General features: G+C 44.4%; 1 protein-coding gene across 2 annotated transcripts in view; it reads left to right on the forward strand.

The window, feature by feature from the left end:
- LOC147702592 (LON peptidase N-terminal domain and RING finger protein 1-like) overlaps positions 1 to 21590 on the forward strand; it is a 203018-nt gene that overhangs the window by 60982 nt on the left and 120446 nt on the right. For both annotated transcript variants that reach the window (XM_086931259.1, XM_086931260.1), the window contains exon 3: positions 19683 to 19805. In XM_086931259.1, the coding sequence (XP_086787385.1) occupies positions 19683 to 19805 (123 nt within the window). The remainder of the gene's footprint in view (positions 1 to 19682; positions 19806 to 21590) is intronic.

Consider the following 21590-nt stretch of genomic DNA (forward strand, 5'->3'; position numbering starts at 1 on the left):
TAGGACTGTTTCTCACCTCTTGTATATCAGAGCGGATATATCTTGTTTGTTTCTCTTCTTTTTATGGCTGTTTGCTATTTTGTGAGTTCTTTGTGAGTGCATTTGTTATATCCCTTTTTAGGTTTCGCCTGGCGATCCGCTGCGCAGCAGCGTTCGCACAGGCGAAAACGTTTGTTTACACCAGTATGGGGCTTTGTCCCGCCTCTCTGTTCCTTTGGCTAGCTCCATAAATGGAGGCTAGCCATTAGAACAGAGATGCATCGCTCATTCCCCGAGCAGATTTATGGGCGTTCCGTAGAATTTTTTGCTTTTTGCCCACGTCATGCGGCGGTGGGCAGGGTTTTTTTTTTTCGGCATCCTTCGTCGCACCAGCCGGACGGCTCTCCCTGTGAGGATGCAGACCCGACCCGCTCCCTACTCCGAGCCGACTCCCGGAGGTAAGTTTTTTAATTTTCCTACACATTACGTACCGGCCCCACTTGTTAATGCTTGTTTATAATACTGTGCAATAACGTAGTGCTACGTGAGGCCGCTTTTGTTTCATCCTTTTTAACCATTTCTTACCAACATGGTTACAACTCATGACATGTGGTACCTACATCTTTGCACCCCTGCGATTAAATAATCGAAGTTCTAGTTCTGCAGGAAAAAGAAAATTGGAGAGCCCACCGAGACTTCTGTTGCCCAGCTAAAACATGATAGCCACTCGTCAGTTATATTGTGCTATTTACGCTCTTTAGGCTAAGGATTAAGAAAGTCGGACAATCACCCTTTAAGGTTATGTTTCCCTGTGAGGCTACTCCGAGCGATACATACTAGGAGTGAGTCCGATACGGTCACCTATACGTACAGTTAGACTGCTGCCGAACACCTAGTGTTTGAGCACTGCTGTTTTTCATGGCCTAGACCACAGGAAGGAGATGCCGGAATGACTTCTTCCTGTGCGTGGCCCCGATGGTGTCAGTAAATGTAGTTCTCTTTTCGGCTTGAATTAGAGCAAGGAACTTGCAGCTTTTAAAGTACTGGCTCGTAGTCTGTGTTATGAGGTTTGGAAAGAAAAACAACGTACTTTTGTAGAAATGTTTTACTTTACTACAATTGAAAAGGTGTAAATTATTGAATCCAATAAAGCGCAATAGGCCTCTAACAGTAAAGTATTTTGAACATTGTATTTCTGTACATTTATAGTGTGACACCATAGGGAAATAAGAAGGAGAAGTATTTCCTTAGTCCCTATCAACAGAGAATGGAGAGGTTAGGCACTGCGGCCAGAGTGGCTAAGAACAATGCAGGCAGCCGAGGATCATCCGGGATCTCAGGGCACCTCGCCTCCTGCCACGAACCCCCATTGTGCAGGCACTTACTGAGCGGGAACACAATGAGCAGGAGTAGCAGGGTGAGACGGAGGGGAGGGGCGCACTGCACGCAACACAATCCGAGGAGCTGAACGGGACAAACAACAGCAGCGCCAGAGTGAATTATTTAGAAGTGCCTCATGTGACATAAACTCGAATCTATGCGCCTCGGGCTCAGCTATAAGCCCTACCTATTGCTACATACAGAAGAGGGTGGAGCTGCATAGATTACCGGCTCCTGTTGTTTCAGCTGGCCAATCAGTGTTTCGGATGAAGCCACTGGGTCTGTAGGCTCGCAAGCCCTCTGTGTGTTCTGGGGCCCACAGGTAAAACGGAATTCAGGGGAACGCCTGGGTAGTCTGAGACAGGCCGCGGTGGCTGGGGCAGTGTCAGGCACCTGGGATGCATGTTGCAAGACCCAGCAGGCCACTCTGTCGGGCCCGCTTGCCTGTTGCATGTCCAGCTGCCCCTTTGCCCCGTCCCACACTACGAGACCTCAGTGTGCTGCTCAGGGGTCATTTTGTTGCATTTAGTTTACAAATCGTTACACTACTGCCGTAGGCAGGTGGCCCCATGTCTTTACCGCCATTTATGTGAAGCTTATACTTTAGCACCCGGATCCTACAGCAATTCAAACCCCATGACTTCCTGCCATTGGTGCAGCAGGTGCAGTAGCACCAGAACCCCAAGGGGGCCACTGAACTCTGATAATTGCTGGATAATACGATGAAAGCGTCCTTCCAATGCACCATTGTCCTTGCTCACACCAGGGCCCACGGAATCCGAGCTGCACTACTGCTTATACGTTATAGTGAACAAGGGTCCTTAGCTTATTTATGAATCAAAACAATACAGTATAGGAACACAATGGAAAACTATACGAGTTGCAATTTCCAAACCCAGCCGGGAAAGGAGTTTATTTTCTGGAAGCAATGTCCAATCTTTCAATACAAACGAAATAACATGACACAAGCCTGTGCCGTACAAAAAAGAGGGAAAGGAAAGATAGGATTAGGGTGAAAGGGGTGTCTTTCAGGCAACGGAAGAGAGCAAGGACAGGGCACTGTAAACAAGTCAAAGATTAATAACAGTGTCGCCTGGAGTGGAGTATACACAATCTCATTTAACAATATTATAAGTGTAAACCCACTCATAGGTGTTGACGTTTCGATCCCTATTGCTCAACTAGATAAATGGGATCATCATCAGGACTTTTATAATGAACAAAACATGCCTGAATGAGATAAAGCCTGTTAGGAGAAAAGAAAAGAAAAAACGTTTTTCCAAAGACTTAAGAGTATTTTGCACACATATGCCAACTTTGTAACGATTTCGCAGTGTGTGACCAAGTGCACAGTGTTTGTGCCCTAATGAAGAACATAATAACAATATTTACACATTCCTCGGAATCGCAGTGCCATGCGTGAAAAATTGCGTCAAAGAGCTGTGCCGTGAGAGTGCTCAGTTCCATATATAGTGTATAAGGGAGAATGAATTTCCATTGTGAGGTGATAGTGCCAGTCTTAATGACTAAGGGTGGATGTGCAACTGGGGGCGCTCTTTGGGTTCTGAATAACTATTGGTATATTCATACCTCAGTAAAACAAGGTGAGAATCCTCACATGGCAGGTGTCCTTTACTTCAGAATGGAGCGATGATGCTAAAATGGGGGCAGAATTATGAAAAATTGTGAAAAAATTGTAAAACCGGGAGATATAAGTCTGCCAGGTCACGGAGGCGGTGCGGAGTAGTATGGAAGTGAACCTACCACGTAATTAAACGTCAGGGAGGTCTTTATGGGGGTCCAGAAGAAATTGCTATTTATAAAAATATGCGGTTGCAATTCGTGCTTCGTTTCCAACTGCATACACTGGCAGCACTGAAACCACAAAATAGAAATAAATTACCAGGGTGATAAAAGGCAAGGGGCTCTGAACTACGATGGTAGGGAATTACAGGACCTACCTTACTCCACTTAATATGAGAGCGGGGAGTAGCTTTTAACGTGTAGGCAACAGTGGCCGTACACGCGGATTGCCAACGGTGTGGCGTTCAGACGCTGTAATGAAACAAGGAAGGCATGTCAGTGCATGGCTTAGTAACGGGCCATGAACCGAGCCGGGATCAGTGTTCAAAAATTACTTACCAAGTCTAAATGAAGACTCGTCTCTCCTGGGGGTGCTCGGTCAATGCCGGATGCAACGCAGCGGTAATCGTGTGGGAGCGGACTGAATACAGCCACGCAGGTCACGTGACCGCTATTGCGAGCGTCATTTTGGATTGTACCGGTGGGGGCCATCTTAGAGTGGATGGCTGGAAGGGCTAACGCTACCAGTGTGAGGGGGTGCACGGAAATATGAACATTGGTGATAAAAGTGTGGCATTAAAAGATGTGACAGATGTGAATATTACATATCAAGATAAACTCCCAAATGTCCAGTTTCGTTCCTTCTTATTCATATTTCATATATGATCCAATTATGTATTTCCTTATAGTACAAGTCTACTTATGAATCCTAGATTGTTTTGGACAACGTTTTACCAGGTTGTCATAGCGTTCATTCTGTTACTGTTGCGTGGTCCAGTTCAGTCATAGCGCTCATTCTGTTACTGTTACATGGTCTGGTTCAATCAAAGCAGTGTAGTCCAGTCCTCGCTGCGATTGAGCCCTGTCTGGATGGTATTGAACTGGATGATTGATTTCAATTCCTCACGGTTTAGTATCTGTTGTAGGTTACCACCTCTCTGTGGTAATTTGATGGCTTTCAGAATGGTCCAGTGGAGATCATCTGCTGTGTGGTTCATGCTGGCAAAATGTTCAACCAAAGGGCCGTTGGGGGTTCCACACCTTATGCGATTGCGATGTTGGCTTATTCTTGTTTTTATTTTCTGTGTCGTCTGACCCACATACATGAGGGGGCAAGGACATAGAATCGCATAAATCACATTGTGACTGTTACAGTTTGTGAAATCCCTCATGTCAATAGTGATGTTATTGTGACTAAACGTGCGCCCCTCAAGTGTCAGATCACACACAATACATTGTCCACATTTAGCATGACCTCTCAGCGGGGGCAAGCCCCAGTTTGACTCAATTGTATTCATGGGAGGTGGTGCTGGTAGGGCCGCTCGAACAAGATGGTCTTTTATATTCCTACTCTTTTTGAACGCAAACAAGGGTTTGTCAAAGGTTAGTTGGCCTGAGTTTAGGGTTGGCCAATGCCGTAAAATTGTTTTGCGGATTTTATTGGAGATTGGCGAGAAGGTCGTAACACAGGCTATTCTCTCTGAGCTGGGCCTAGTCTTAGGTTGGAGCAGGACTTCCCTAGGACAATACCATGCCCGTTTCGAGGCATTCCTTACTATTCTGCTTGGATACCCCCTTGCTTTGAGTTTAGAGCACAAGATACCTGCCTCTCTAAAATAATCAGTTTTTGAGGAGCAATTACGTCTGATCCGCAGGAACTGTGAATAGGGAAGTGAGTCCTTAAGAGCCTTGGGGTGGTTACTGTCGTATCTGAGTAAAGTGTTACGCTCAGTGGGTTTTCTATAAAGGCGAGTAAGCAGCTCGCCTGACTCATGGTAGATCATGAGATCCAGGAATGGTATTTCAGTTTTGTGATGTGTGAGAGTGAACTGTAGATTGTCACAGTTATTGTTCAACCAATGTAGGAATGAATTCAGAATTTCGCTCTCTGAATTCCAAATTAGAAAAATATCATCTATGTACCGGCGCCAGACACCTATGCTGGTTCTAAATGGATTAGTGTCAGCTAGGATTGTGCCCGTCTCAAGGGCATCCATGTACATAATCGCCAGATGGGGAGCAAAAATTGCTCCCATCGCGGTGCTTTTTATCTGCTGGTAGAAGGTCCCGTCAAAAACAAAATAATTTTTCGTGAGACATAGTTCAAGTAATTGCAATATGAACAATGTCGGTACTCTGTGTGGTCTTGGTCTGGAGTCAAGTGTTCTCTCTACCACTCGTAGAGCCGCTCCCTGGGGTATATTAGTGTAGAGCGACTCTACGTCTAATGTACACAATGTTTGGGTGCTGGGGTCAAAGGGCTGATGTTCAACAAGATTGATCATTTGCATGCTGTCACGGACGTAACAGCACGTGGCAGGCACAAAGTCCTTAATAAAAAAGTCCACATATGACCCTAATGGTTCCAAAATCGAACCACAGGCCGATACTATCGGTCGTCCTGGCGGGTTCTCAATGCTTTTATGAACTTTAGGGAGGGTGTAAATGACGGGGAGACGAGGACACTTAACATTCAGGAAAGTATATTCCTTTTTGCTGAGAAAACCCTCGTCTCTGGCATCTGTGGTAATCTTTTTAATCAGGGCTTGGATTTCAACAGTTGGATTACGGCCAAGTCTCAAGTAGTGTTCCCTGTTCTTCAATTGGCGTATGATTTCGTTTTTATAAGTGTCAATATTCTGCAAGACGATGCCCCCACCCTTATCCGCACTTTTAATGATTAGATCCGTATTAGATTTGAGTGAGTCTATTGCCTCCCTTTCAATTTTAGGGATATTGTAAGGAATATACAATCTCTTCTTTTCAAAAATCTCAAGTTCTTTGAGAATAAGTTTCTCGAACGTAATTATCTCTGGCGGAATCATGTTCGCCGTTGGTAAGAAAGTGGAAGGGGGGCAAAAAGGGGTATTGCGATTAGGTTCGGGCGCTGGATGCAATTGGAAAAATGCTTTCAAACGAACCAGTCTGAAAAAACGGAGTAGCTCTGTTTGTAGTTCCATATAATTTGGGCGCAACGTGGGAACAAAAGAAAGACCTTTCTTCAAAAGTTCCAACTCAGAATGCTGTAAAATGTGGTTAGATAAGTTAAAAATGGGCAATGTTTCAGTCAGGTTTTGTGTTGTGGGTATTACCACTGATAAAAGTTGTTGCGGGTCCTCCGCTCTCCTGGAGCGTTGAACCATTTCCTGGGTTTCTTGGCCCTCCCTCTCAGTGGAGTGCCTGGCTGGCCTCTGGCTAAAAAATTGCCTTGTGCTCCTCCACGTCCTCTCCCACGGTAGCTTCCTCCCTCACCTGGATCTGAGTTATCAGATGAGTCTTCTGAGGTGTCTGAAAAACCTACTATATTCTGTCGTTTATTGATACGTCCCCAGGGTCTATTCTGAGGATTGAAGTAGGGTCTGTTAATGTAAAAATCTTTTTTTAAATAAGGATAAGTGGTCTCAGCACTGTAATTCTTGATATCCTTTTTAATTTTGTTGGACTTTTTGTTCTGTTCAATGCGATAATAATCAGCTATTGTTTTGTCTACTTGTTCCAGTAATTTTTTACATTCAGCTGTGGGGTCGGAATCATTAATTTGTTTAAGCAGATCAGCAATTTCTGTCTCAAGTGTTTTCAACGTCTCTGTAGCAATATCAATGCCAAGTGCCAGCCACTGTCTTGAGCATGTGGTCCCGATGTGACTGAAGTTTGTTATATATTTAGGATTATCTGTGAAGATACCCGGGATATTGCGCACTTGTAATCCAAGTGGGATTACTCCGGATTTTAAATAATCAGTTAACATTAATATCATCAGTTGGAGCCTAACCTGTTTTTTCTTTAACTTTTCTAACTGTTCTGGTAAACTCGACACTGCAGGTGTTGGAGCATCTGGGGTTTCTGATAAAAGTGACGGTAATGTGCATAAATGTTTAATATGGTCTACCGTGTACAAAGGGGCATGGTCTGACATCTCCTAAGGCAAAAAGCAAAAAGGAAAAGGTATTCCTAGGAATATAGCAGTGTATGTACAGGAGCACTAGGAAGGTACACCTCGACGGCGAGGTAAATAGAGTTTAGAACAACCCTGCAATCCTGGTGATTGCGCTAGAAGCTTTTTAAGACACAAGGGGGAACCCAACGGATAGCTAAGAACCATGGGTATAACTACGTTATAGTGAACAAGGGTCCTTAGCTTATTTATGAATCAAAACAATACAGTATAGGAACACAATGGAAAACTATACGAGTTGCGATTTCCAAACCCAGCCGGGAAAGGAGTTTATTTTCTGGAAGCAATGTCCAATCTTTCAATACAAACGAAATAACATGACACAAGCCTGTGCCGTACAAAAAAGAGGGAAAGGAAAGATAGGATTAGGGTGAAAGGGGTGTCTTTCAGGCAACGGAAGAGAGCAAGGACAGGGCACTGTAAACAAGTCAAAGATTAATAACAGTGTCGCCTGGAGTGGAGTATACACAATCTCATTTAACAATATTATAAGTGTAAACCCACTCATAGGTGTCGACATTTCGATCCCTATTGCTCAACTAGATAAATGGGATCATCATCAGGACTTTTATAATGAACAAAACATGCCTGAATGAGATAAAGCCTGTTAGGAGAAAAGAAAAGAAAAAACGTTTTTCCAAAGACTTAAGAGTATTTTGCACACATATGCCAACTTTGTAACGATTTCGCAGTGTGTGACCAAGTGCACAGTGTTTGTGCCCTAATGAAGAACATAATAACAATATTTACACATTCCTCGGAATCGCAGTGCCATGCGTGAAAAATTGCGTCAAAGAGCTGTGCCGTGAGAGTGCTCAGTTCCGTATATAGTGTATAAGGGAGAATGAATTTCCATTGTGAGGTGATAGTGCCAGTCTTAATGACTAAGGGTGGATGTGCAACTGGGGGCGCTCTTTGGGTTCTGAATAACTATTGGTATATTCATACCTCAGTAAAACAAGGTGAGAATCCTCACATGGGAGGTGTCCTTTACTTCAGAATGGAGCGATGATGCTAAAATGGGGGCAGAATTATGAAAAATTGTGAAAAAATTGTAAAACCGGGAGATATAAGTCTGCCAGGTCACGGAGGCGGTGCGGAGTAGTATGGAAGTGAACCTACCACGTAATTAAACGTCAGGGAGGTCTTTATGGGGGTCCAGAAGAAATTGCTATTTATAAAAATATGCGGTTGCAATTCGTGCTTCGTTTCCAACTGCATACACTGGCAGCACTGAAACCACAAAATAGAAATAAATTACCAGGGTGATAAAAGGCAAGGGGCTCTGAAGTACGATGGTAGGGAATTACAGGACCTACCTTACTCCACTTAATATGAGAGCGGGGAGTAGCTTTTAACGTGTAGGCAACAGTGGCCGTACACGCGGATTGCCAACGGTGTGGCGTTCAGACGCTGTAATGAACCAAGGAAGGCATGTCAGTGCATGGCTTAGTAACGGGCCATGAACCGAGCCGGGATCAGTGTTCAAAAATTACTTACCAAGTCTAAATGAAGACTCGTCTCTCCTGGGGATGCTCGGTCAATGCCGGATGCAACGCAGCGGTAATCGTGTGGGAGCGGACTGAATACAGCCACGCAGGTCACGTGACCGCTATTGCGAGCGTCATTTTGGATTGTACCGGTGGGGGCCATCTTAGAGTGGATGGCTGGAAGGGCTAACGCTACCAGTGTGAGGGGGTGCACGGAAATATGAACATTGGTGATAAAAGTGTGGCATTAAAAGATGTGACAGATGTGAATATTACATATCAAGATAAACTCCCAAATGTCCAGTTTCTTTCCTTCTTATTCATATTTCATATATGATCCACCCCAAGGCTCTTAAGGACTCACTTCCCTATTCACAGTTCCTGCGGATCAGACGTAATTGCTCCTCAAAAACTGATTATTTTAGAGAGGCAGGTATCTTGTGCTCTAAACTCAAAGCAAGGGGGTATCCAAGCAGAATAGTAAGGAATGCCTCGAAACGGGCATGGTATTGTCCTAGGGAAGTCCTGCTCCAACCTAAGACTAGGCCCAGCTCAGAGAGAATAGCCTGTGTTACGACCTTCTCGCCAATCTCCAATAAAATCCGCAAAACAATTTTACGGCATTGGCCAACCCTAAACTCAGGCCAACTAACCTTTGACAAACCCTTGTTTGCTTTCAAAAAGAGTAGGAATATAAAAGACCATCTTGTTCGAGCGGCCCTACCAGCACCACCTCCCATGAATACAATTGAGTCAAACTGGGGCTTGCCCCCGCTGAGAGGTCATGCTAAATGTGGACAATGTATTGTGTGTGATCTGACACTTGAGGGGCGCACGTTTAGTCACAATAACATCACTATTGACATGAGGGATTTCACAAACTGTAACAGTCACAATGTGATTTATGCGATTCTATGTCCTTGCCCCCTCATGTATGTGGGTCAGACGACACAGAAAATAAAAACAAGAATAAGCCAACATCGCAGTCGCATAAGGTGTGGAACCCCCAACGGCCCTTTGGTTGAACATTTTGCCAGCATGAACCACACAGCAGATGATCTCCACTGGACCATTCTGAAAGCCATCAAATTACCACAGAGAGGTGGTAACCTACAACAGATACTAAACCGTGAGGAATTGAAATCAATCATCCAGTTCAATACCATCCAGACAGGGCTCAATCGCAGCGAGGACTGGACTACACTGCTTTGATTGAACCAGACCATGTAACAGTAACAGAATGAGCGCTATGACTGAACTGGACCACGCAACAGTAACAGAATGAACGCTATGACAACCTGGTAAAACGTTGTCCAAAACAATCTAGGATTCATAAGTAGACTTGTACTATAAGGAAATACATAATTGGATCATATATGAAATATGAATAAGAAGGAACGAAACTGGACATTTGGGAGTTTATCTTGATATGTAATATTCACATCTGTCACATCTTTTAATGCCACACTTTTATCACCAATGTTCATATTTCCGTGCACCCCCTCACACTGGTAGCGTTAGCCCTTCCAGCCATCCACTCTAAGATGGCCCCCACCGGTACAATCCAAAATGACGCTCGCAATAGCGGTCACGTGACCTGCGTGGCTGTATTCAGTCCGCTCCCACACGATTACCGCTGCGTTGCATCCGGCATTGACCGAGCAGCCCCAGGAGAGACGAGTCTTCATTTAGACTTGGTAAGTAATTTTTGAACACTGATCCCGGCTCGGTTCATGGCCCGTTACTAAGCCATGCACTGACATGCCTTCCTTGTTTCATTACAGCGTCTGAACGCCACACCGTTGGCAATCCGCGTGTACGGCCACTGTTGCCTACACGTTAAAAGCTACTCCCCGCTCTCATATTAAGTGGAGTAAGGTAGGTCCTGTAATTCCCTACCATCGTAGTTCAGAGCCCCTTGCCTTTTATCACCCTGGTAATTTATTTCTATTTTGTGGTTTCAGTGCTGCCAGTGTATGCAGTTGGAAACGAAGCACGAATTGCAACCGCATATTTTTATAAATAGCAATTTCTTCTGGACCCCCATAAAGACCTCCCTGACGTTTAATTACGTGGTAGGTTCACTTCCATACTACTCCGCACCGCCTCCGTGACCTGGCAGACTTATATCTCCCGGTTTTACAATTTTTTCACAATTTTTCATAATTCTGCCCCCATTTTAGCATCATCGCTCCATTCTGAAGTAAAGGACACCTCCCATGTGAGGATTCTCACCTTGTTTTACTGAGGTATGAATATACCAATAGTTATTCAGAACCCAAAGAGCGCCCCCAGTTGCACATCCACCCTTAGTCATTAAGACTGGCACTATCACCTCACAATGGAAATTCATTCTCCCTTATACACTATATACGGAACTGAGCACTCTCACGGCACAGCTCTTTGACGCAATTTTTCACGCATGGCACTGCGATTCCGAGGAATGTGTAAATATTGTTATTATGTTCTTCATTAGGGCACAAACACTGTGCACTTGGTCACACACTGCGAAATTGTTACAAAGTTGGCATATGTGTGCAAAATACTCTTAAGTCTTTGGAAAAACGTTTTTTCTTTTCTTTTCTCCTAACAGGCTTTATCTCATTCAGGCATGTTTTGTTCATTATAAAAGTCCTGATGATGATCCCATTTATCTAGTTGAGCAATAGGGATCGAAACGTCGACACCTATGAGTGGGTTTACACTTATAATATTGTTAAATGAGATTGTGTATACTCCACTCCAGGCGACACTGTTATTAATCTTTGACTTGTTTACAGTGCCCTGTCCTTGCTCTCTTCCGTTGCCTGAAAGACACCCCTTTCACCCTAATCCTATCTTTCCTTTCCCTCTTTTTTGTACGGCACAGGCTTGTGTCATGTTATTTCGTTTGTATTGAAAGATTGGACATTGCTTCCAGAAAATAAACTCCTTTCCCGGCTGGGTTTGGAAATCGCAACTCGTATAGTTTTCCATTGTGTTCCTATACTGTATTGTTTTGATTCATAAATAAGCTAAGGACCCTTGTTCACTATAACGTAGTTATACCCATGGTTCTTAGCTATCCGTTGGGTTCCCCCTTGTGTCTTAAAAAGCTTCTAGCGCAATCACCAGGATTGCAGGGTTGTTCTAAACTCTATTTACCTCGCCGTCGAGGTGTACCTTCCTAGTGCTCCTGTACATACACTGCTATATTCCTAGGAATACCTTTTCCTTTTTGCTTTTTGCCTTAGGAGATGTCAGACCATGCCCCTTTGTACACGGTAGACCATATTAAACATTTATGCACATTACCGTCACTTTTATCAGAAACCCCAGATGCTCCAACACCTGCAGTGTCGAGTTTACCAGAACAGTTAGAAAAGTTAAAGAAAAAACAGGTTAGGCTCCAACTGATGATATTAATGTTAACTGATTATTTAAAATCCGGAGTAATCCCACTTGGATTACAAGTGCGCAATATCCCGGGTATCTTCACAGATAATCCTAAATATATAACAAACTTCAGTCACATCGGGACCACATGCTCAAGACAGTGGCTGGCACTTGGCATTGATATTGCTACAGAGACGTTGAAAACACTTGAGACAGAAATTGCTGATCTGCTTAAACAAATTAATGATTCCGACCCCACAGCTGAATGTAAAAAATTACTGGAACAAGTAGACAAAACAATAGCTGATTATTATCGCATTGAACAGAACAAAAAGTCCAACAAAATTAAAAAGGATATCAAGAATTACAGTGCTGAGACCACTTATCCTTATTTAAATAAAGATTTTTACATTAACAGACCCTACTTCAATCCTCAGAATAGACCCTGGGGACGTTTCAATAAACGACAGAATATAGTAGGTTTTTCAGACACCTCAGAAGACTCATCTGATAACTCAGATCCAGGTGAGGGAGGAAGCAACCGTGGGAGAGGACGTGGAGGAGCACAAGGCAATTTTTTAGCCAGAGGCCAGCCAGGCACTCCACTGAGAGGGAGGGCCAAGAAACCCAGGAAATGGTTCAACGCTCCAGGAGAGCGGAGGACCCGCAACAACTTTTATCAGTGGTAATACCCACAACACAAAACCTGACTGAAACATTGCCCATTTTTAACTTATCTAACCACATTTTACAGCATTCTGAGTTGGAACTTTTGAAGAAAGGTCTTTCTTTTGTTCCCACGTTGCGCCCAAATTATATGAAACTACAAACAGAGCTACTCCGTTTTTTCAGACTGGTTCGTTTGAAAGCATTTTTCCAATTGCATCCAGCGCCCGAACCTAATCGCAATACCCCTTTTTGCCCCCCTTCCACTTTCTTACCAACGGCGAACATGATTCCGCCAGAGATAATTACGTTCGAGAAACTTATTCTCAAAGAACTTGAGATTTTTGAAAAGAAGAGATTGTATATTCCTTACAATATCCCTAAAATTGAAAAGGAGGCAATAGACTCACTCAAATCTAATACGGATTTATTCATTAAAAGTGCGGATAAGGGTGGGGGCATCGTCTTGCAGAATATTGACACTTATAAAAACGAAATCATACGCCAGTTGAACAACAGGGAACACTACTTGAGACTTGGCCGTAATCCAACTGTTGAAATCCAAGCCCTGATTAAAAAGATTACCACAGATGCCAGAGACGAGGGTTTTCTCAGCAAAAAGGAATATACTTTCCTGAATGTTAAGTGTCCTCGTCTCCCCGTCATTTACACCCTCCCTAAAGTTCATAAAAGCATTGAGAACCCGCCAGGACGACCGATAGTATCGGCCTGTGGTTCGATTTTGGAACCATTAGGGTCATATGTGGACTTTTTTATTAAGGACTTTGTGCCTGCCACGTGCTGTTACGTCCGTGACAGCATGCAAATGATCAATCTTGTTGAACATCAGCCCTTTGACCCCAGCACCCAAACATTGTGTACATTAGACGTAGAGTCGCTCTACACTAATATACCCCAGGGAGCGGCTCTACGAGTGGTAGAGAGAACACTTGACTCCAGACCAAGACCACACAGAGTACCGACATTGTTCATATTGCAATTACTTGAACTATGTCTCACGAAAAATTATTTTGTTTTTGACGGGACCTTCTACCAGCAGATAAAAGGCACCGCGATGGGAGCAATTTTTGCTCCCCATCTGGCGATTATGTACATGGATGCCCTTGAGACGGGCACAATCCTAGCTGACACTAATCCATTTAGAACCAGCATAGGTGTCTGGCGCCGGTACATAGATGATATTTTTCTAATTTGGAATTCAGAGAGCGAAATTCTGAATTCATTCCTACATTGGTTGAACAATAACTGTGACAATCTACAGTTCACTCTCACACATCACAAAACTGAAATACCATTCCTGGATCTCATGATCTACCATGAGTCAGGCGAGCTGCTTACTCGCCTTTATAGAAAACCCACTGAGCGTAACACTTTACTCAGATACGACAGTAACCACCCCAAGGCTCTTAAGGACTCACTTCCCTATTCACAGTTCCTGCGGATCAGACGTAATTGCTCCTCAAAAACTGATTATTTTAGAGAGGCAGGTATCTTGTGCTCTAAACTCAAAGCAAGGGGGTATCCAAGCAGAATAGTAAGGAATGCCTCGAAACGGGCATGGTATTGTCCTAGGGAAGTCCTGCTCCAACCTAAGACTAGGCCCAGCTCAGAGAGAATAGCCTGTGTTACGACCTTCTCGCCAATCTCCAATAAAATCCGCAAAACAATTTTACGGCATTGGCCAACCCTAAACTCAGGCCAACTAACCTTTGACAAACCCTTGTTTGCTTTCAAAAAGAGTAGGAATATAAAAGACCATCTTGTTCGAGCGGCCCTACCAGCACCACCTCCCATGAATACAATTGAGTCAAACTGGGGCTTGCCCCCGCTGAGAGGTCATGCTAAATGTGGACAATGTATTGTGTGTGATCTGACACTTGAGGGGCGCACGTTTAGTCACAATAACATCACTATTGACATGAGGGATTTCACAAACTGTAACAGTCACAATGTGATTTATGCGATTCTATGTCCTTGCCCCCTCATGTATGTGGGTCAGACGACACAGAAAATAAAAACAAGAATAAGCCAACATCGCAGTCGCATAAGGTGTGGAACCCCCAACGGCCCTTTGGTTGAACATTTTGCCAGCATGAACCACACAGCAGATGATCTCCACTGGACCATTCTGAAAGCCATCAAATTACCACAGAGAGGTGGTAACCTACAACAGATACTAAACCGTGAGGAATTGAAATCAATCATCCAGTTCAATACCATCCAGACAGGGCTCAATCGCAGCGAGGACTGGACTACACTGCTTTGATTGAACCAGACCATGTAACAGTAACAGAATGAGCGCTATGACTGAACTGGACCACGCAACAGTAACAGAATGAACGCTATGACAACCTGGTAAAACGTTGTCCAAAACAATCTAGGATTCATAAGTAGACTTGTACTATAAGGAAATACATAATTGGATCATATATGAAATATGAATAAGAAGGAACGAAACTGGACATTTGGGAGTTTATCTTGATATGTAATATTCACATCTGTCACATCTTTTAATGCCACACTTTTATCACCAATGTTCATATTTCCGTGCACCCCCTCACACTGGTAGCGTTAGCCCTTCCAGCCATCCACTCTAAGATGGCCCCCACCGGTACAATCCAAAATGACGCTCGCAATAGCGGTCACGTGACCTGCGTGGCTGTATTCAGTCCGCTCCCACACGATTACCGCTGCGTTGCATCCGGCATTGACCGAGCATCCACAGGAGAGACGAGTCTTCATTTAGACTTGGTAAGTAATTTTTGAACACTGATCCCGGCTCGGTTCATGGCCCGTTACTAAGCCATGCACTGACATGCCTTCCTTGTTTCATTACAGCGTCTGAACGCCACACCGTTGGCAATCCGCGTGTACGGCCACTGTTGCCTACACGTTAAAAGCTACTCCCCGCTCTCATATTAAGTGGAGTAAGGTAGGTCCTGTAATTCCCTACCATCGTAGTTCAGAGCCCCTTGCCTTTTATCACCCTGGTAATTTATTTCTATTTTGTGGTTTCAGTGCTGCCAGTGTATGCAGTTGGAAACGAAGCACGAATTGCAACCGCATATTTTTATAAATAGCAATTTCTTCTGGACCCCCATAAAGACCTCCCTGACGTTTAATTACGTGGTAGGTTCACTTCCATACTACTCCGCACCGCCTCCGTGACCTGGCAGACTTATATCTCCCGGTTTTACAATTTTTTCACAATTTTTCATAATTCTGCCCCCATTTTAGCATCATCGCTCCATTCTGAAGTAAAGGACACCTCCCATGTGAGGATTCTCACCTTGTTTTACTGAGGTATGAATATACCAATAGTTATTCAGAACCCAAAGAGCGCCCCCAGTTGCACATCCACCCTTAGTCATTAAGACTGGCACTATCACCTCACAATGGAAATTCATTCTCCCTTATACACTATATACGGAACTGAGCACTCTCACGGCACAGCTCTTTGACGCAATTTTTCACGCATGGCACTGCGATTCCGAGGAATGTGTAAATATTGTTATTATGTTCTTCATTAGGGCACAAACACTGTGCACTTGGTCACACACTGCGAAATCGTTACAAAGTTGGCATATGTGTGCAAAATACTCTTAAGTCTTTGGAAAAACGTTTTTTCTTTTCTTTTCTCCTAACAGGCTTTATCTCATTCAGGCATGTTTTGTTCATTATAAAAGTCCTGATGATGATCCCATTTATCTAGTTGAGCAATAGGGATCGAAACGTCGACACCTATGAGTGGGTTTACACTTATAATATTGTTAAATGAGATTGTGTATACTCCACTCCAGGCGACACTGTTATTAATCTTTGACTTGTTTACAGTGCCCTGTCCTTGCTCTCTTCCGTTGCCTGAAAGACACCCCTTTCACCCTAATCCTATCTTTCCTTTCCCTCTTTTTTGTACGGCACAGGCTTGTGTCATGTTATTTCGTTTGTATTGAAAGATTGGACATTGCTTCCAGAAAATAAACTCCTTTCCCGGCTGGGTTTGGAAATCGCAACTCGTATAGTTTTCCATTGTGTTCCTATACTGTATTGTTTTGATTCATAAATAAGCTAAGGACCCTTGTTCACTATAACGTAGTTATACCCATGGTTCTTAGCTATCCGTTGGGTTCCCCCTTGTGTCTTAAAAAGCACTACTGCTTATAGACGCGCCCCTCCGGGATACACGCACCTTCCATGACCGTATCTACTGCTGATGGGTTTAAAGGTCTCATTGATTCTCGCATCTCCCTTTTCTGTCCCAGGACATCCCATCCGTTTTATCCCAGGCATGGCTGACCTCTCCTTCAAACAAAATCGGTAGTTTGAGCCCCGCACGTGTGAAAGTGACACTCCTTTCCCACAAGAATTGCATACCGCAGCCTAGACTAACTGGCATGGGTCCAAATTCAGGACGGGGAGTGTAAAAATTCAGGACAAAGGGTCAAAATTCAGGGCAAAATTTCATGACAGGAGGTCAAAATTCAGGACAAAACTTAAGGACAAAAGGTAAGTTTTACAGACACATCAGAGGAGGTTGCGCAATAGTATATAATTAAATCCATCCATATCCAAACCTATTCCACCATTTGCAAACCTATCCATCATGTATCCTTCCATCAATCAATTCACTCATCCATCCCTCATCCACCCTTTCACTCATCCATTATTGATCCACCCACCCTTTCACCCTTTCCCTCGGTACACTCATCCATCCACTCTCCCACCCATTCATCCACTCACTCACTCATCCATCCAGCCTTTTAGCCTTTCACCCATCCAGCCATCCTTTCACTGACTCATCCATCCACCCAGTCACTCATCCTTCCTCCCATTCACCCTGTCAGTCATCCATCCTCCCTTTCTCTCTCCTTTGACCCTTTCACTTAGCCATCCTTCCTTCCACCATCCATCTACTCACCCACTCATGAATCCATCCATTGACCCTATCAGTCATCCATCCACCCTTTCAATCCTTCACTCATCTATCCATCCTTTTGTCCCTCTACCCTCCCTTTCACTCGCTCATCCATCCTTACATCCACCCTTCACTTCCCCCTCAATCCCTCCACCTCCCTCACTCACCCCCTCCCTCCACCTGCACTCCACCAACCCCATCCCCTCCCTCCCTGCACCTCCACTCCCCCATCCCCTCCCTCCCTGCACCTCCACTCCTACCCCACCCCTCCCTATACCTCCACTTCCCCCCCTCCCCCCCCACTGCCCCCTCCCTTGCATAAACAATAAAACTAGAACACATTTTTGGTGTTAATTCTGGAGTGGAGAAGTGTGGCTCACTGGTTAGAGCGGCAGACTCTGAAGCAGAGATCAGGCCCGGGACCAGGGTTCAAGTCCCGACACGGCAGGGTCTTGGGCTCAATGTCTGCGGACTCGATAATTCTCGCCTCGGCGCCTACTCTAATCATAGGTCCCATGCTGCAACTCTGGGCAATAGCTTGCTTAATCTCCACAACGGCCCCAACAACACTGGGATGCCTGGCTTCACCTTGGGGGTGCCCAGGAGGGGCATCTCATAGGGAGAGCCAGGAAGGGTTCCACAGCGTTATACAGCGCCGGGACGCCCCGTTGGGGCAACAGTGCGCTTTACAAAATACACTACATTCTGATTTTTATTAGGATACGTCAAATGTATATAATGTTTTCTAGGTTATATATAAAGTGACAAATGGTTATAACACTTTCTTAATTATAACATAACTTTTAAACATGCTGCACTACATTCACAATGCTCTGCACCACATCATCCACCACATCCTCCACCACCACATCCTCCACCACCACATCCTCCACCACCACATCCACCACCACCATATCCAACACATCCACCACCACCACATCCACTACCACCACATCCACTACCACCACATCCTCCACCACCACATCCTCCACCACCACCACATCCACCACCACCATATCCAACACATCCACCACCACCACATCCACTACCACGTCCACCACCACCACATCCACCACCACCACATCCAATATCACACCCACCACCACCACATCCACCGCAACCACATCCACCCCTGCCACATCATCCCCCACATCCACCACATCCACTACCACCACCACCACATCCACCACCACTACATCCACATGCACCACCACCACATGCACCACCACCACATGCACCACCACCACATGCACCACCACCACATGCACCACCACCACATGCACCACCACCACATGCACCACCACCACATGCACCACCACCACATGCACCACCACCACATCCACATCCACCAGATCCACCACCACCATATCTATATGTGTGTGTGTGTGTGTGTGGCTCTGTGTGTGTGTGTGTGTGGCTCTGTGTGTGTGTTTGTGGGTGCAAATGCAATAGGTTTTGCATTTGTGCGAGATTAAGCTATTAGCATTGTAAATGACAATGCCATTTATTTATCTGTTTTCAAAACCAACACATAAATAAAAAAATTGTCATTTACAATGCCAATAGCTCTAACTTTTTCAAAGGCGAGACCGTTGCATTGTAAATGCTTGTTCCACTCTGGAGTCTCTTTCTGTTTGTGGGCTTGTCTTTCCTGGTAGCATTTGGAGTATTTAGTACTCTGCCAAACACCAATGGGGTTGGTTCTTATTGCTGGTAACTTCATCCCTCTCAGACTACAAGACGGTGCCCTACCAAATCTGTGCCCAACTGCTTGTGGTGGTGAATTATCATGCCATGTCTAAATGCACCCGCCCTACATGATACTGCCCAATCTGGATGCACTAAATATCATGGGAAACCACCTGACGGCACTTCTACAGGTATGATTGTGACCAATGACAGACTGAGACATTTAATAGACTAGGACACTGAAGGAAACCCATGAGTGTATGACTTTGGGAGACATGGACGCAAGGAACCATTGAGGAGACCTGAATGGGGGAGGCACTGCAGATACACAGACATGGATGGTACTGTTAACTTGTATGTGTGTCTTTGCTGCCCAATGACGTTGGCTCTTATGCTTTGTGCTTTTCAGGGGTTCTGCAAGAAAGGCGAGGTCCTTTTTCTGATGGGGCAGAGGATGGAAGCCCTGCGTCATTTCCAGCACTGTTTGACGCTCAACCCCGACTTTTTTGCTGCTCAGAAAGAAGTCAAGAAGGTAACCTTTTCCAGGCATAAGCACAGGGTAACATTTTCCTGGGATCAACACAGGGAAAGATGTTAGAGGCATCTCTATACTTGTTTCCAAATTAAGTTCCTTTCTCACTTGTCTAATTCTTGAGGCTTTCTTCATCTATTTGCCCCTGTTTTTGTGCTCGACTTTACCCTCCCTTATTACATTTCAAATTCCCCTTGCCTCGTCGCTTTTGCTTGTCACTGGCCATTTTGCCCGTCTCTTGTTTGATTTTTTTGTTTAAAATTGGCCTTTTTTGTCTTTTGCTGGTGACATTTTTGTAGTTGATTACTGCTGCCCCTTCCTTTTGTTCGATTTTTCCTGCCTTGTTCCACATGTTAAATTTTTCAATACTTCCTTTTCTACATTTCATTGTCCTCTTCCCCCATCACTATGTCTTGCGCCAGATTTGCCAAGTTTTTCAGAATACTCCCAGGTAAATGTTTCATTTCACCGGACCCACTCGCATCTCGAAGTTGCCATTTCTCATTTCTTCTGTCTTCCCCTTGTCTCATTTTCATGGATAGTTTTATCTACACTTGTGAATTGTGTTTTATTTTCTTTCTACCTCATCCCGCATGTTTGATTGTCACAGCCACAATCCTGGTTTTGTATTTCATCTCCCCTTTTCATCTCATCATTCCGTATCCTTAGTCTGATTTATTTATTTTTCTTTCTTTTTTCCCCCACATTCACTCCCCGTCCCACTTGTGATTTTCTTCAGGCCTGTGTCATATTTAACTGCTCCACTTGCCCCATTTCTATTCTAAATCCACAATTTACCCCTGTATCTGTCACATATCTGTGGGGTTTCTCCTGCTTCATTTATGTGACTTTGTTTTTCCTGGCCGTGTTTTCTAATTTCTGCTACCTCACCCTAAACTATTCCTCCTCATTTGCCCTCTGTATTTATTGAAGGCATCTCAAAGTCACTAATTTCTACAAAGCTTCCCTTAATCAACACTAGTACCTGTGCTCTCTGTTCCTCTTTGCACCACGTTCTCCCTACACACCTGCCTGTCCTCATGTAGTGCTACCAGATCCTTTATTGGAGCTAAGGGTTGTGGTGACCTGTTCAGATAACAGAGGGTTTAGGAACCTGAACTGTGACATGTTTTAATTTATATGACATTACCATCTGTAAGATGAATGATTGAAGCAATTTATAAAACACACAGCTACTCCAAGGAGTGTGTTTTGCTCTGAGTCAGCCGGCAGAAACCTATAGGTTTAACCCAAAGAGATGTGTTTTAATTCCCTCCTGAACTGTCTCTCACAGTTAAAGGCTCGCAGATAAAGCAGGATTTTATTCCATGTTCTGCCCTGCCCGTTAGAATGGAGAAGGAACGACCACCAGCTCGTACCAAACGAGGTTTGGGAATCCAACAAGTAAATATGAAGCAGATCTCAAAACTCTGGAAGGGCTATAGTTGGGAAATTAGCTTTATCAAGTAGGAAGGCCCTTGGCAATAAAAGCTGCCATGCATTATAAGAACTTTGAACAATATCCTTTAATTTTTTTTTTTTAGAGTAGCCAGTGCAGTTTACGCAGCACTGCGGGGACTGCGACCCTTCTCGGCAGGCCTGCTCTATCTGGTGGCTGCATTTTGGAATGGTTGCAGTTTTTGGGTCAAATAGTCTGGCACACCAATGTTAGAGAGTTTGAATAGTCCAACCTGGAAGGAATTCAAAGCGTGGACCACAGTCAACCATATTTTGACAGGGAGGAAGTCCAAGAATTTCCTTATTGACTGTAAGAGACCACAACAG

This window comes from Lissotriton vulgaris, chromosome 7 (genome assembly GCF_964263255.1).
Source record: "Lissotriton vulgaris chromosome 7, aLisVul1.2, whole genome shotgun sequence".
Taxonomy (NCBI): domain Eukaryota; kingdom Metazoa; phylum Chordata; class Amphibia; order Caudata; family Salamandridae; genus Lissotriton; species Lissotriton vulgaris.